Genomic DNA, 13,074 nt, shown 5'->3' with positions numbered 1-13,074 from the left:
CGGGCGGCTGCTGCGGACCTCGGCTCCCCTACCACCGCTTTCCACCTCGAACCCGCAGACCCGGGAGCGCGGCCGCGGTAAACGACCGCGGGACACGGCGGCGCTCGGCGGGCAGGGGCGACCCCCGGCAGCCGCCGCCCGCGGAGCGGCTCTCCCGGCCCGTTCCCCCCGCCCGTAAGACGAAGAGCTCCCCGCGCTGCCGGCGAGGCAGAAGAGGTGCCGTCGCCTGTGGCACGCCCCCCGGGGCAGGCTGCGGGGGCTCCCCCGCCCTGGGCTCTCCCCGAAGCGCAGCCGTTGGCGGGGAGGGAACGAGGCGGGAGCCCCCGGGCCTTTCAGCCGGGCTGTGATTGATGCCCGGGCCGGGGAACAGCCGCTCACAATAAACGCAAGTCTCCCTGTTGATTAATTACACCTAAATTCGCAGGACTTATGCAGTGAATTTATATCATTCTCTTATTAGAAGAGGGTATTTTTTCCCCCTTATTTTTTTCTTCGTGGCAGGTAGAAGCGACCTAAAAAAGTCAGATTCCAGTGGGAAGCTTTTGCATATAAAAGCAAATTAAGTGACTTCAATCTCGAAGTATGCGTAATATCATTTGTCAGTACCACTGGACACTATTATTCATTAGTGTGTCTGAAGTGCTATTATGCTACTACAATGTCCTGCATATCAGCTCAGGAATTGTTAAACTCTCCTGCAGTTTCCCCATTTGCAATAGCAGTCTGTGCTGGTCTGTGCCAACTACGTTTTGCAATTCCACGAATTCTTCCTGTAATGCTGCTGTAATTAATTCCTCCAGGACCCTGATTTTTATTAGAAGTGCCCGCCCGATGCATTTACAGCAGGAGATTTCCCTTTAACTTTCTTTCGCTTGACAGTTCATTTATAAGAGCCTCCCCCACAATATCCACTTTTTCCCCTCCTTTGCTTTTTCATAAAGCAATACACTTATTCATCTTGTCACTAGCTCCCAGCCACTGTATTGCATGCCGCCTTTGGGTGACAGTGTCCGAAACAAACCGTTCCGAAACCAGCGCAACGTCCCGCGCCGCGGTGAAGCCGCAGCGCACCGTCTTCGCCTCCCCGCCTAAAGCTCCCTCCTGCCCTCCCCGATTTACAGCCGCCTTTCGCTCCTTGGTCGGCAGCTCCGACAACAGCCTAACGGCAGGGACCGAGCTGGCTTGAGCCTTCGAAGAGAGCCCGGGGTGGCTTTCGGGCAGGCTGGGCGTCACGTAAAGCACTCGGAGAAAGAGGGCGAGCAAAACCCCGCTCTTTCCGCTAAATCCCGCTCTGGCCGCAGACGGTGCCTCTGGCTCGGGGCGGCCCCAGGGGAGACCCGCAGCCTTCTCCCCCCGCCCTCCCGCTGCAGTTGCGGTGGGGAAGGAACCAGAGGAATAATTGCCTGAGGAGGGGGAGGGAAGGCTCCGGGCTCGGCACCTCACGCTAGCCTTGGCCGCCCCCGGCGCGGGAGCCAAGCGGGTACGCGTTTCAGCTGCTCGACTCGGGGAGAAGGAGACGTTTGACTTGAGGCCCTGGAAGTGGATTCCCGCGGGATGCGCCGTGGTGTCTCGGCACATCCCGTGTGGGCTCTGCCCCGGCACCTGAGTGTCCACGGAGGGGCACCCCCACACCCCGCAGGCAGGCTCGGGATTGCACAAATTTTGGCTAAGTGGTACGCGGCCCTAGAGCGGGAGGCAGGCGGGGGAACCGCCGCGCTCCGCGCCCCGGCAAGCGCGGAGGCAGGAATGGCCGTGGCGGCCGCCGTTTGCCCGGAGGCCACCGGGCACCTACACGGGATTCAACATCTCGTATCTGACACGTGAGAGAGAACAGGACATCCCTAACTCCATTTACGCCTCGCCATGGTTTATTATTGACAGTACCATGAGATGATCTCATGGAATTAACAGCTCCTCTCAAAGTCTCGGCTTTGGATGAGGTTTGAATGATGAGAAGGAAAGCGGGGTCTCCGGGGATACGCCTGCACTGATTCCAATCTGAATCCTTGGCCCTCCAAACGGCCACAAAGACGACACTAAAAATAACTTATTTTCATTACAGAGATGCTTTTAAAGAGAAAGGAGAGGAAGGGGGGAACATTTCTACAACGGGGATTAATGTAAGTTGGAGTGGAATAAAAGGAAGTCAACGCTGAGCAAAAAGGGAACTTAAAAGGAAACCAGTAGTAGATCATATAGAGTTTGTTTTGGCCTGCATTGCAGTATTACCGAGTTCTTGACCTCTGCACAGAAAGAGCTATAATCTGAACCGAGACTCCTCCACTTTTAAAGTCTTTGTAAGTGTGACTCACAGTAAATTTTCAACATCGAGCATGTTTACTACATTAAACAGCGCGAGGTAGAAAAGTTCACATCACCATTTTAATGGACCCACAAATACTGGTCACCCAATGCACACTTGCAATCTGTGCTGGTTTGTCATCCATGTCCAGCTATCAACAACAGGCGCAGTATTCCTTGGCAGAAGAGCAGGCTGCGCTATAAACAGAGAGCAAGTAGTTGCCGAGGCGAGAGATTTCAGAGATACTTTTCCTTCCAGTATAAGAATTATGATCTTTTAACCGTTTCTTTGAAGCTTTCGCCTTCCCGACTGCTTTGCCTTGGTACGGGAGACAAGGGAACGCTCTTCAGCCCTAGGTCCCTGAGAGGAGCTCCCTGACCCAAAGACCCTGCCGCTCACACCCACTCGTGACCCGGCGCGGCTCCCCGCGGGCCAGGCTGGAGGAAGCCGATAGCGGCATCATGGCGCTCTCTTGCTCCCAGCTGAGATCATGATGAGGGAGGAGAGAGCATCATGATGTTCACTACTGCGTCTCCCCGCAGCTGCTTTCTTGTTCCACCTCTGCTCGCGGAAGAATCACCCTGTGGGGCTCGTTTCGGCGCACCAGAAATCCGAGGCGGGGGGTGATCGAGGTCTGGGGGCCCTGCGGGACGGAGCGAGCGGGTATAACTCCGAGCGAACTCGAAGCTTCGGCCGGGATGGGTGGGCGAGGGACCGCAAACGATGCCCGTCCCGGGGAGACGCAAAGGTGAGACGGTACGGAGCAAACAGCAGGGACGTTCCGCCGTGGAAAGAGGCAACACCACCCGTTGCCGAGCTCGTTTTCTCCCTCTCCCCCCATCTCGCCCTCGCTCCCTCTCCACTGCTACAGGCGGACGGGAGCGCCAGCCGTCCTTAGCCTGTGCGAGCAGCGACAGACGCGATGAGCCCCGCCACGTCGGGGATGAGCACCGTCCCTTGCGCTCACTAGGCGCCCTCGGAGGCGCGCAGCGAGGGCGGGCATGGCCGCGCACGGCCTCACCGCCCCATCACTGCCAGTCCCGGCGCTCAGATGCGTCAATCGAGCCGTCGGTTGTCAGGGCGGAGCTGGCAACCTGGACCTAAATTGCTAAAAGCAAAATAAATCTACGCAAAGAAGGTTCGGAATTAATACGGTCTTTAAAAAGAAAGAAATAATTAAGATTCCGCCAGATCGATATAACTATTAACTAACTGCGGTCGGTTTTCAGGACGTCGGAAACGTAACTGATGAGTCACGCCCGGTTTTGCACAGCAACTAGTCACCCACTTTCTTGACCACACTTTCTAGAAAGAACACTAGTGTAGTAGGAAAATCGGTTTTTCCAGATGTTTGTGAAGATGTGCAAGAGGGGACAAGAGGACGCCCTACCGAGCTCACCCACCTGTTGGGGCTTAGGTGCTGGAGCAGGCTTTGTACAGCTGGAGCTGCCCTCGACATGGAACAAGTTCTCCCCTGACCTACACCCCAACACATTAGTATTGGTTCGTGTGAGGTTTAAGGAATTAAATCCTTGTCCTGCCGAAGTAAGCAGTAAACCTTCCGGGAGCAGGGAAGGACCAAGGCTAAGGTCGGGAAGAAATCGGCCCCGTAGCGCCGCGCTGCCCACTCGCACCGGGTTCCGGGTCCCGAAGCGCTGGGCGGGAGGTGCCCACGGCGGGGCGATGCCTGGCTGTGCTCACCCCTTCCCCGATGCTTCCTCAGTAGAGGCACATGGAGGAGAGACCCCGCGGCACAGGCAGCGGTTTCCTATCGGATTCACACCTCCCGGGACTGGGCTCGCTCCACTAAACTTACAAAGGAGTGCAAACGCCGCATGAGGGAGCGCCCGAGGGGCTACTGCCGCCGTGGGGAGCCCGGGGACGGGACTGGGGTACGGGGCGTCAAGAGCAAGGCCCGAGGCCCAGCGGGGCTGGGGAGAGTGGTGGCTGCCCGCGGCGGTTCGGGACTATCCTCTCCAAGCCTCCCTACGAACTGTATTTATAGATTTCCCTGAGAGGCGAGCAATCTCTGTCACTTCAGCGCAGGAGTTCGCCCCGCCAATTATTCTGGGAGCTAATCTCTGGATATGCTTCTTTCCTTCCTTCATTACCTCATTCCCTCCTTCCCTTGACGTCAACTCAAGTTCATTAGCGAAGTGGCTTCTGGAAGTGACAGAATTTTGTTGTCCCGGGTCCAGTCTTGATTATTCAGAGATGATATAACCGGCCTACAAGAGGAGCCGCTCGCGGCTTCCTTCGCGGAGGCATATTGTTTTGTGTGCGAGAGTTACTTAGCAACTCCAAGACACGGGACTGGCTCCAAGTTCACAAAAAGTTGAAGAATAAATTTTGGGGAACTTCTTTGCTCACTAAAAACATTGTAAAACTGCAAGAGACACGCCCAGCCCGCATGCCAGACCAAAGAAATCTGGAAGCTGGACTTGCAACGGACCTGTCTGTTGGCAAAGAGAGTTCGTGCTTGCAGCAAAGCTCCAGATGCACCTTCCTCTCAGAAGGAAATTCGATAGGTTTATTGCCCCGTTTTCAATAAATAACGTCCTGCAAGCCAGTCCCCATAGCTCCTGGGAGCCATCGAAAGGGCTTTTGGTCGGCAAGAGGAAGCCCGTGGATGGTGCTGAGTTTTAACTGCCTAATCGCCTGCCCGATCCCTGTACCATAGTCTGCCCATCGCTGCTGCTCACCGGTGAGCTTCTTCCCGGTCTTGGGGAAGAGCGGCAGCGGAGACTCACAGCGCCGGGAGCGGGGGGAAGGCGCAGGGTCAGGGCCGCGCCGACTGATGCGACTTGAGGGTCAGACACTGAGATCGGAGCGGGCCGTCTCCGCTCTGTAGCCTGAACCGAGCCGAAGGTGTACAGAAGCCGAAGGTGGCGGGGACCGCGTGTGCCTCGGGCAGCGAGAGGATGCTCTGGAGCTGGGGTTGAGACCGGGCTACGCTGGGCTGCCCCGGGAGTTGCCTTGGGCACTTCCCCGGGGCGGATGACCCCACCTGGGCAAGTCCCAAACCATTCTCACCAGCGGGCTCCGTCGGGGACAGTAGTGTTCCAAGGAGGCCGGCATCTGCAGCTGCTCCCCCGAGCCAGGAGCACAGAGCCCGAACCCCACAGAAGATGCTCGACCAGCGCAGGGCGGCGACGCCGGACCTCCCGCACACCAGAGCCCGGGTGAGCGAGGCAGCCCGGGAAAGATCTGAGACACGGCAGGTCTGGGGCAGAAGGCGCGGCGTCTTTTCTTGTTTTGTGGGGTTTTGCTTGTTTGAGGTTTTGGTTGAGCTTTTTTCTCTGTGTGTGTTTGTTTTACGTGTGTATCTTTTTTTTTTTCTTTGAGAAAGGAAAAAACCCAAACCTGTTTCCTTGCTGTCGAACCCAGAACGGACACTTGCATAGAACAGAAAGCTGTTTGAATGGCATGCGGGGGAGATACCGCGTCCGAGCAACAACCCGCGCAGAAGGAGGCAAGGCAAAACGGCCTTCAGGCAGAGGTACCTGTTGTAGGGGTTCCGGAGGAGCAGGGCCTGACTACTCGTGCAGCTGTCGGTGGGTGTGTGACAGCCGTACACCGGGGGAGGCACAGAGTACTGCTGGTCCCCTGCGGAGAAAATGGGGAAGAGTTAAGCCCTGCAGCAACCGGCCGTCCCGTCCCCGTTGCGTCGCGTCCCGTCCCGTCCCCCGCCCGGCGCCGTGCCGCGGAGGGGGCTGCAGGGTCCCGTCCTCCAGCGTTTGGGCAGTCTGAGCTCTGTGCCAGACCTGCAGGGGGGCAGCGGCGCGGCTCCGGAGCCACTGCGGATTGCCAGTCGGCCGTCAGCCCCCTTTGAGACGGGTCCCCGCGGCCGGGAGCACGGTCCGAACCCTGCGGAGGCTGAAATTACCTAGCGAGGGCTGCTGGCTGATGGGGTCCTCGTGTTTGAAGGAGTGGTTTGTAAACTGAGCGGCGTGGTGAGACGGCGTGTGGCCGTAGCTCGGGGTCCCGTCAAATGCCACGGTGCTGTAACCTGCCGAAGAGACCACAGCGGGGTTAGGAGAAGCTTTGAACCCGCTCGACCGCCAGCTTCCCGCGAAGCCTCTCCGAGCAGGCGTCGAGCGAGAGGAGCCCATGCCCGGCCGAGTGCCGCAGGGTCCCACTGCCACGCACCCACGGCACGGCCGCGGGCTGCCGAAACACTTCGCATCTATTGCACCGTGGTGATCTTCCCCCGGTGCTGCTGCCCACGGTGAGGAAAAAGACACAGCAAAGCTGTGCCCCTTCGTTCACTCTGCCACCGCACCCGCCTCCCCAGCACACGCACTACCTGCTGCGGGAGCAGGGCGGTGCGGGTAGGACCCCCGTGGGACCCCCCCCGCCGCGGGGAGAAGCAGGCCGAGCTGCCCGCTCCGAAGGGCGGAAAGTCGGAAGTCTCGTTCGTGTTTTAAGAGAACATATCGGCTTCGGCAATAAAAAGGATGTTTTCATTAATTGTTGCTCATATTAAAAAGGAAGATTCCCATCTGCTCAGTGTACTCCTCTGCCGTTTCCAATTTAGAAGTTACCCTTTAATCTTTTTTTTTTTCCGTAAGAACAGCTTTCTGAAGAGTCTGCAATAAAGAGGCAGAATGTTACATGCAAAAACAAAACTCCTCCTTTCAGCGAAAATTGCTCTCCAAAATAATAAACAGCCTATTTTGTTTCCTACACCGAGCAGATTCAGATGGAAAGAGACCACCTCTGCTGACCCCGGGCCGACACGGAATCGTAAATCAGGTGCTTGGACACCAACTTTCATTAATGACTTGGAGCTGGCTAAACAACTTCGGCTAAAAAAGTAATTACAAAGTAATATTATCTGAGAGGCTTCTCGGCTCATCAGCATTTATCCCGAGAACCAAGCTCCTCCGAGAGTCACTCTTCCAAAAAACCAAACCAAAACAAAACAAAAGGTCCGACGCGGGCTGGGAAAAGAAACCGAACAGACGAGGAGGATTCCCTCCCTCACACCCCCGTCTCTTAACCCGCTTATTCCAACACCAGTATCCTCGCCTGGCTGTGGATGTGGCCGGAGGGTGATTTTGTCAGCCGAAGGGGAGTATTCGGGACTGTTTTCAGGCTCCTCTCTCAGGTCCCTCCCGTGCCAAGTGCTCAGCGCTATGCAGGTCTCTGCTTCACCACCGCTGATTGGATTTTTCAGACAATAAAATGGAGAGGCAACAAAGGGATCCGGCTGTTCCTTCTCCATTTTATTCTCTCTGCAGAGAGCCTGGATCCAGTGACATTACAGGACAAATTAAGTTAATTAAACCTACGGGGTTGCGCGGGAGAAATTAAAGGAGAGATAGAGCGGGAAAAAAAAATATCTGAACACTTTGAAACCTCCACCTTCGCAATGATTTTTAGCCGGCCCAGAGTCTGCGGGGCTGGGATAGACGTGGGACTGACTCGTCCCTGGTCAAACCTCCCTCACAATCCCCTCGGCCTCGGAGCAGCGCTCCTTTCGCGGTGATGCGAGCAGCGCTGACAGGCCGGTACCTCACGAGCTCCCATCCCACAGCTGTTTCTCGCTCCTTATCTCCTCCCTTAGCCCTCAGGGTAGAGGATAAACCTTCAACTCCCTTTTCCCTATTTTCCTCGGACTCTTTAACTTTCAGAAAACACTGACACATTCTACGTTACTTTTGGCCCGGCACAGGCTTTCGGTGACCTTCAAAACTCAGCTCGGAGCAGAACGAGGTTTTGGCCGCATTTTCCGGTGTTGCCTGACCCAAAGCTTCAGGAATGTGATAAGAAAGCTAGTTCTGAACCGAGCTGCCGATAGCGAGGTCTCTTTAATTAGGGCGTTATCAGAGCCAGGCCTGATTAAAATGTGCTGAAAATAATTGAAAGTTGTACATCTGCTCGAGTACGGGGCTCGCTGGAGGCATCCAGTGGTTGGAGGAGCCCAGCTGGATGAAAGAGACAGGCGAATGAGAAGATGAAAATTGGGCAGAGGTTTCAAAGCCTTAGTTCCCTAACGCCCACCCATCCCAGACTTGGCAGTAATGTCATCGCAGAGCCAAGGTAGCGTCTTTCCCACGGTCGGCGCAACCGACTGAAAAAACCCAAAACAACAAAACAAAAAAACCTTCAACCTTGAGGAGAGCCAAAGCAAGAACACTATCCATCCACGAAGAAGAAAAAAGCAAGAAAACTCCCTTTGCCGACTTCCCTCTTGCCGAAGGAGCTCGCTGCATGTCACCTACAATAGTTGTGGGTAAACGCCGGTGCTGCCCGTGCGGGGAGGCGGCACCGAGCTGAAGGGACCCCCACACTCCCACACACCACCCTGCTCCCTGCAGACGCAGGGACCGGCGGCCGAGCACGGGAAGGACCTGGTACCCTTGGTCCCCGGGACGGTGTCTTTCTCCAGGCTGCTACAGGGTCTCAGCTCCACCGGCCGGGGCCGGGTCGATGCAGGGATGTAAGGCTGCTGGGCCTCAGATCTCCGGGCACACCCAGGTGTGTGTGCGTGCGGGGCTCCCGGTGATTGAGCTCACCAAATAGCTGCGACCCCGTGACACCCTGTTGTCTGAGTTCAACCATCCCAAGAGCCTTGTAACGCACGAAAACACGGAGCCCGTACTGGCCTCTCTATTCTGCGGGCCATACTTCGTCTGCGGCATCGCAGGCCCCGAATAGGACAGCGCGGCGTCGCAGCTCTCTGGTCTCTTGCTCACCCTGAAAACCTTTCAGGTGTCTAAAACAATAATCCCTGGCAGAGCTCCTGGCCCGGCGTGCTGGGGCGAACGCAGCCTGCTCTCCGCCGGGTTCAGACACTCGGAGCCCGGGGCCCCGCAGCGGCCCTGGGGCCTCGCCGCCGGCCCGACGCGGCCGAGCCTCTCCCCGAGCTCCAGGGATGCTGCTCGTCTTTTCCCAGCCGGGCTCGGCAGCACGGCCCTGGCGCTCCGCGGCTTCCAACGTTAGAGCCCGGCACTGGCTTGACAGCGGGGACAGGGACCGGGGCACAAAGGCAGCAGAGCGTTGGTACTGCAACCCGGCACTGCCCGGGGGAGGCCCGTGCGCGGCCCGGCTGCTAAACCACCACTTCTCCTCCGCGCCACCGCCTCTCCTCACTGCAAACGTCGTCCCCTCTGCTTTGGTGTGTGTGTCGTCCCCCCCCCCGCGCCTCCCGAGGCGGCCACCCCAGCCCTTCTCTGTGGGTATATGGTTGCCCCCGCGGCGCACAGCAAGCCCGAGCTGCGGGCTGGGCGCAGGAGACCCCGGCCAAAAGCGTAGAGACCTCGGCGAGTCATCCCGCTCCGGCCGGGCACGCAACATTCGCCGCTCCTACTCCCTCGTCCTCCGAGTCACGGGGTCGCGACGGTCCGACCCCTCTCTCAGCCAGGCTCCCCTGGCACCGCGGCCGGGCTGTGCGGAGCAGGAGCTCAATAACACGGGGCCATCTGAAGTAGGGGGGGAAGGACCCGAAAGGTCTCGGCAAGCTCTCCGCACGCTCGCCCCCTTTCCCTTCTTCCTCGCGTTCGCACCGGCAGATGTTTATACTACAGCCGCTGGGAGAAAAACCATTAGATGACGATGCCGGTGCCACACACGGGGGATGACCCATCGCCCGGCCGTGCAGCCCACGGGAATTTCTCAGGGCGGTGCAAACAGTAGCCTGTCCCAGCCGCGCAGATGCTGAAAGGGAACTACGAGTCGCCCCTGTTTGGTTTGTGTACCCCGGCCTGGGGGCATTCAGCGCTCCGAGGTTAATTCGGCAAGGCGTTGAAAACACTAACGTGCGGACAGCGGTTTTCCGATTCAGGAGGTTTGGCGATAACACCTCCCCACACCCCATACTCCCCACCCCCCCGCCCCCCGCAAAGATTTGTAGAGGGAATTGCCTCGGGGTACCGGCTCCGGCTCCATTCCAGTCGTACACCGTTCCCGACCTCTCCCTGCGAGACGAAAGGCTGCTCCAAACCGAGGAAGGGACGGGGACAGGGGAACGGGGGCCTCCAGCCTGCCTGGCAGAGCCGCCCGCTGCAGCCCACTACCCCACAGGAGGGGTGGGGGCGAACAATCGTGGCTCCTAAAACTGCCCGGAGCTGCCGCAGAGGGAGGGAAAGGAGGCGCGGAAGGGCTGGCTTGCCTAACCCTGCCCGGCTGCTGCGGAGAGAAAGGCTGAGCTTGGTGTTTACATCAACCGCGGCCCGGCAAGCCTAAGCGGACGCCTCTGGGGGCCACCCCCCCGAGCCCCGGGCGACCGGCAGCGCTCCCCTTACCCTGGTTGCGGATCGCTTGCTGGCTCTCCAAGCAGTTGGGCAGGTAGGGCCCGTTGGGGAACATCCTAGCCTGGCCGGAGGGCGGCTGGCTGGGCGGTGGGGCGCCGAAGGGCCCGTAGCGGCAAGCCCCGGCCGTGCCGGTGAACTGGCCGGAGAAATGGACGGTGAAAGCGCTCAGGTATTGCTCCTCGTGCGGGTCCGACCCGTTCCAGCTCGGCTCCTGCTTGATGAAGGAGTGCGGCCCCAGCGAGCCATAGGAGGCCCCCGGGGGGAAGTCCAGGACAGGAGCCCACTGCGCCGCGCTGCTCACCGGCATGGTGCAGTTGCTGTTGCCCGGCAGGGAGGGCACGGAGGGCAGCAGCGCGTTGAGGTCTCGGACATCGGAGCCCATCTGCTCGCAGACCTTCTGCCGGCCGCCGGGCAGCCAGTCTCCTCCCGGGCCGCACTTGTTCCAGGACACCTGGCCCCTGCCCGCCAAGCCGGAGGCCGGCTCCGGCTGCAGGCACCAGGCTGGCGAGCTCAGCCCTTTAGGTGAAGTTTGCTCCGCGACGCAGCTCCCCGGGTCCAGCCCTGCGGGAGCCGGCAACAGCGACAGGGAAAGGTTGTTCTCCAGGATCGCCTCCGGGCTTGCACCCGCCCGCAGCTCAGGGCAGGGCGGAGTGTGCGTGTGTCTGCCTCTGCGTGTGTCCGTCTGTCCGTGCTAGGGGGGCACAGTCGCCTCGCACGCCTCACCTCGGATGCCTGCTCACACTCAACTTTGCAAAGCTCAAATAGAGGCGCTTGCAGGGGAGGAGGAGTCAGCCACGCCGATCCTCCATTCACACAACCTCCGCCGAGGGGCTGCCCACAGCCCGCTCTGCTGAACCCAGCCGGACCAGACACGCGGGGGTGGGGGGTGGGGGTGAGGAGAGTCGGGGATGGAGGGGGAGAGGTTACTGTGGAGAATATATCTCCCCTACACATCACTCCCACTCTTATTCTGGTGCAAGAGTCACTAAATCTCACCCTAACGTCCCTTCGCTGTAGAAGAGACTTGCGAGGCTGTTAAGAGGGATCCAGGTGGCCAGTAAGTACGTGCTGGATGACTTCCCCCGCCAGCTCCTTGCATGTCCGTGGGGACTCCCGAGGGCGGCGGGGTCGCAGGCCTTGGGGACAGCGCGGAGAAACCTCCGCCCTTGCAGGAGCCAGGGGAAGTGACCCAGCCCGGGGCGGGCGGACCCCGTCCCTGAGAGGGGAAAGTGTCTTTCCAGGTGCCTCTCTCGCTATGGGAGGAACCCGCGTTCCCCGGAGCTCCTCCGGGGTTCGGGCGGCCTGCCCGGGCCCCCGCCCCCTCACACACCGGTGCTCCCTGTCCCTGTGCAGCGGCGCCTCAGGGGGCGCCGGGCCGCGGCACGTCGTGCAGAGCCGGCCGTGCCAGGGTACCAAGGGCTCCGCCGGCGAGGGGAGGGCGGCCCTTTGCAAGGGGACCGGACCCAGCCCCGTCCCTCCGCCCTGCCCGTATGTGAGAGGAAAGGAAGCGGTTGGGCGGGCGGGGGTGGATGGCAGCGCTGTAAGTAACCCGCTTTCGGGAGATTCCCCTGGCACTGTTCCTGGGGACCCCCCGACTTTCTCTTGCTTCTCCAGCGTCCTGGACAGCAACTCCTCGGCATGCATCCCGGGGGCGGCGGCGGGAGAGCCCTCGATGGCATCTTATTCCGCTTTCCCGACGGTCTTCCAGGCGACACAACGGGTTACGGGTCTGCCTTGGCAGCAAGGGATGCCGTGATTTCCACTGTGCGGGACCGTGAGGAAGACCAGGGGCGGGCGGCTGAGCCCCGCGGGACGTGGCGGTACCCGCCGCGGCCAGGCGCATGCCGAGACCCGGGGCAGAGACGAGTCCGCAACCTCCCCCGACGGAGACACCCTCACCAAACGCGAGAAGGGAGATCCTACCATCTTCCTTCCAAATTACTAATTAATAATTACCGGGGGAGGGGAGCTGTAGCTTCTACGAGCACGCGTGGGACAGCTCCTGGGAGCTGCGCCCCGACGAGATACACTCGCAGAGTACGCGGGGGAAGCACCGCGACCTGCGGGCCCTGTCCCTTGCGCATCTTCACCGGCCGCTATTAACACCGCGGCACCGAAACCGCCGCTGGGGCCGTCGCTCGGCGCACACCGGCAGCACAGCACAGCACGGCACAGCCCGCATCCCTTCCGGCCGCCTCACCCTCCCTTTACAAATAAAATAACAAAAGAATCGCCACGAACATTTACCTGCCGCTGGAAAGACCGTGCCCGTTGTCTTCCCGGTGACAATTTACACTTTGGTATCTCCTTTTCCCCGCGGCATTAAAGGTTACCTCAAGCATCACCAATCTTGAAACGATGTTTTAATTTGCAAAACGTAAATGCTACAACAAAAGAAACGAAAATAGGTCGTTATTAGAGTAGCCAAGTATAACTTCCTTTTCTCTTTAAACTTTTTAACCAAAATAGTTGACTTTTGTTGTTAGTGAAATCACTTTAATTTTCACAAGTTAT

The 13,074-nt window shown here is 59.1% G+C and overlaps 1 protein-coding gene across 4 annotated transcripts in view; it reads right to left on the bottom strand.

The window, feature by feature from the left end:
- Positions 1–10,942, bottom strand: part of WT1 (WT1 transcription factor) — a gene marked incomplete at both ends in the record, with an annotated part of 36,844 nt that extends 25,902 nt beyond the window's left edge. For all 4 annotated transcript variants that reach the window (XM_084263530.1, XM_084263527.1, XM_084263528.1 and 1 more), the window contains 3 exons: positions 5,806–5,908; positions 6,189–6,311; positions 10,552–10,942. In XM_084263530.1, coding sequence (XP_084119656.1) covers positions 5,806–5,908; positions 6,189–6,311; positions 10,552–10,942 — 617 coding nt within the window. The remainder of the gene's footprint in view (positions 1–5,805; positions 5,909–6,188; positions 6,312–10,551) is intronic.
- Between the last annotated feature and the right edge of the window lie 2,132 nt (positions 10,943–13,074).

This window comes from Gallinula chloropus (assembly GCF_964237585.1).
Source record: "Gallinula chloropus genome assembly, chromosome: 4".
Taxonomy (NCBI): Eukaryota; Metazoa; Chordata; class Aves; order Gruiformes; family Rallidae; genus Gallinula; species Gallinula chloropus.
Note: the sequence above shows the minus strand (reverse complement) of the source record. Positions and strands in the feature narration are given on the sequence as shown.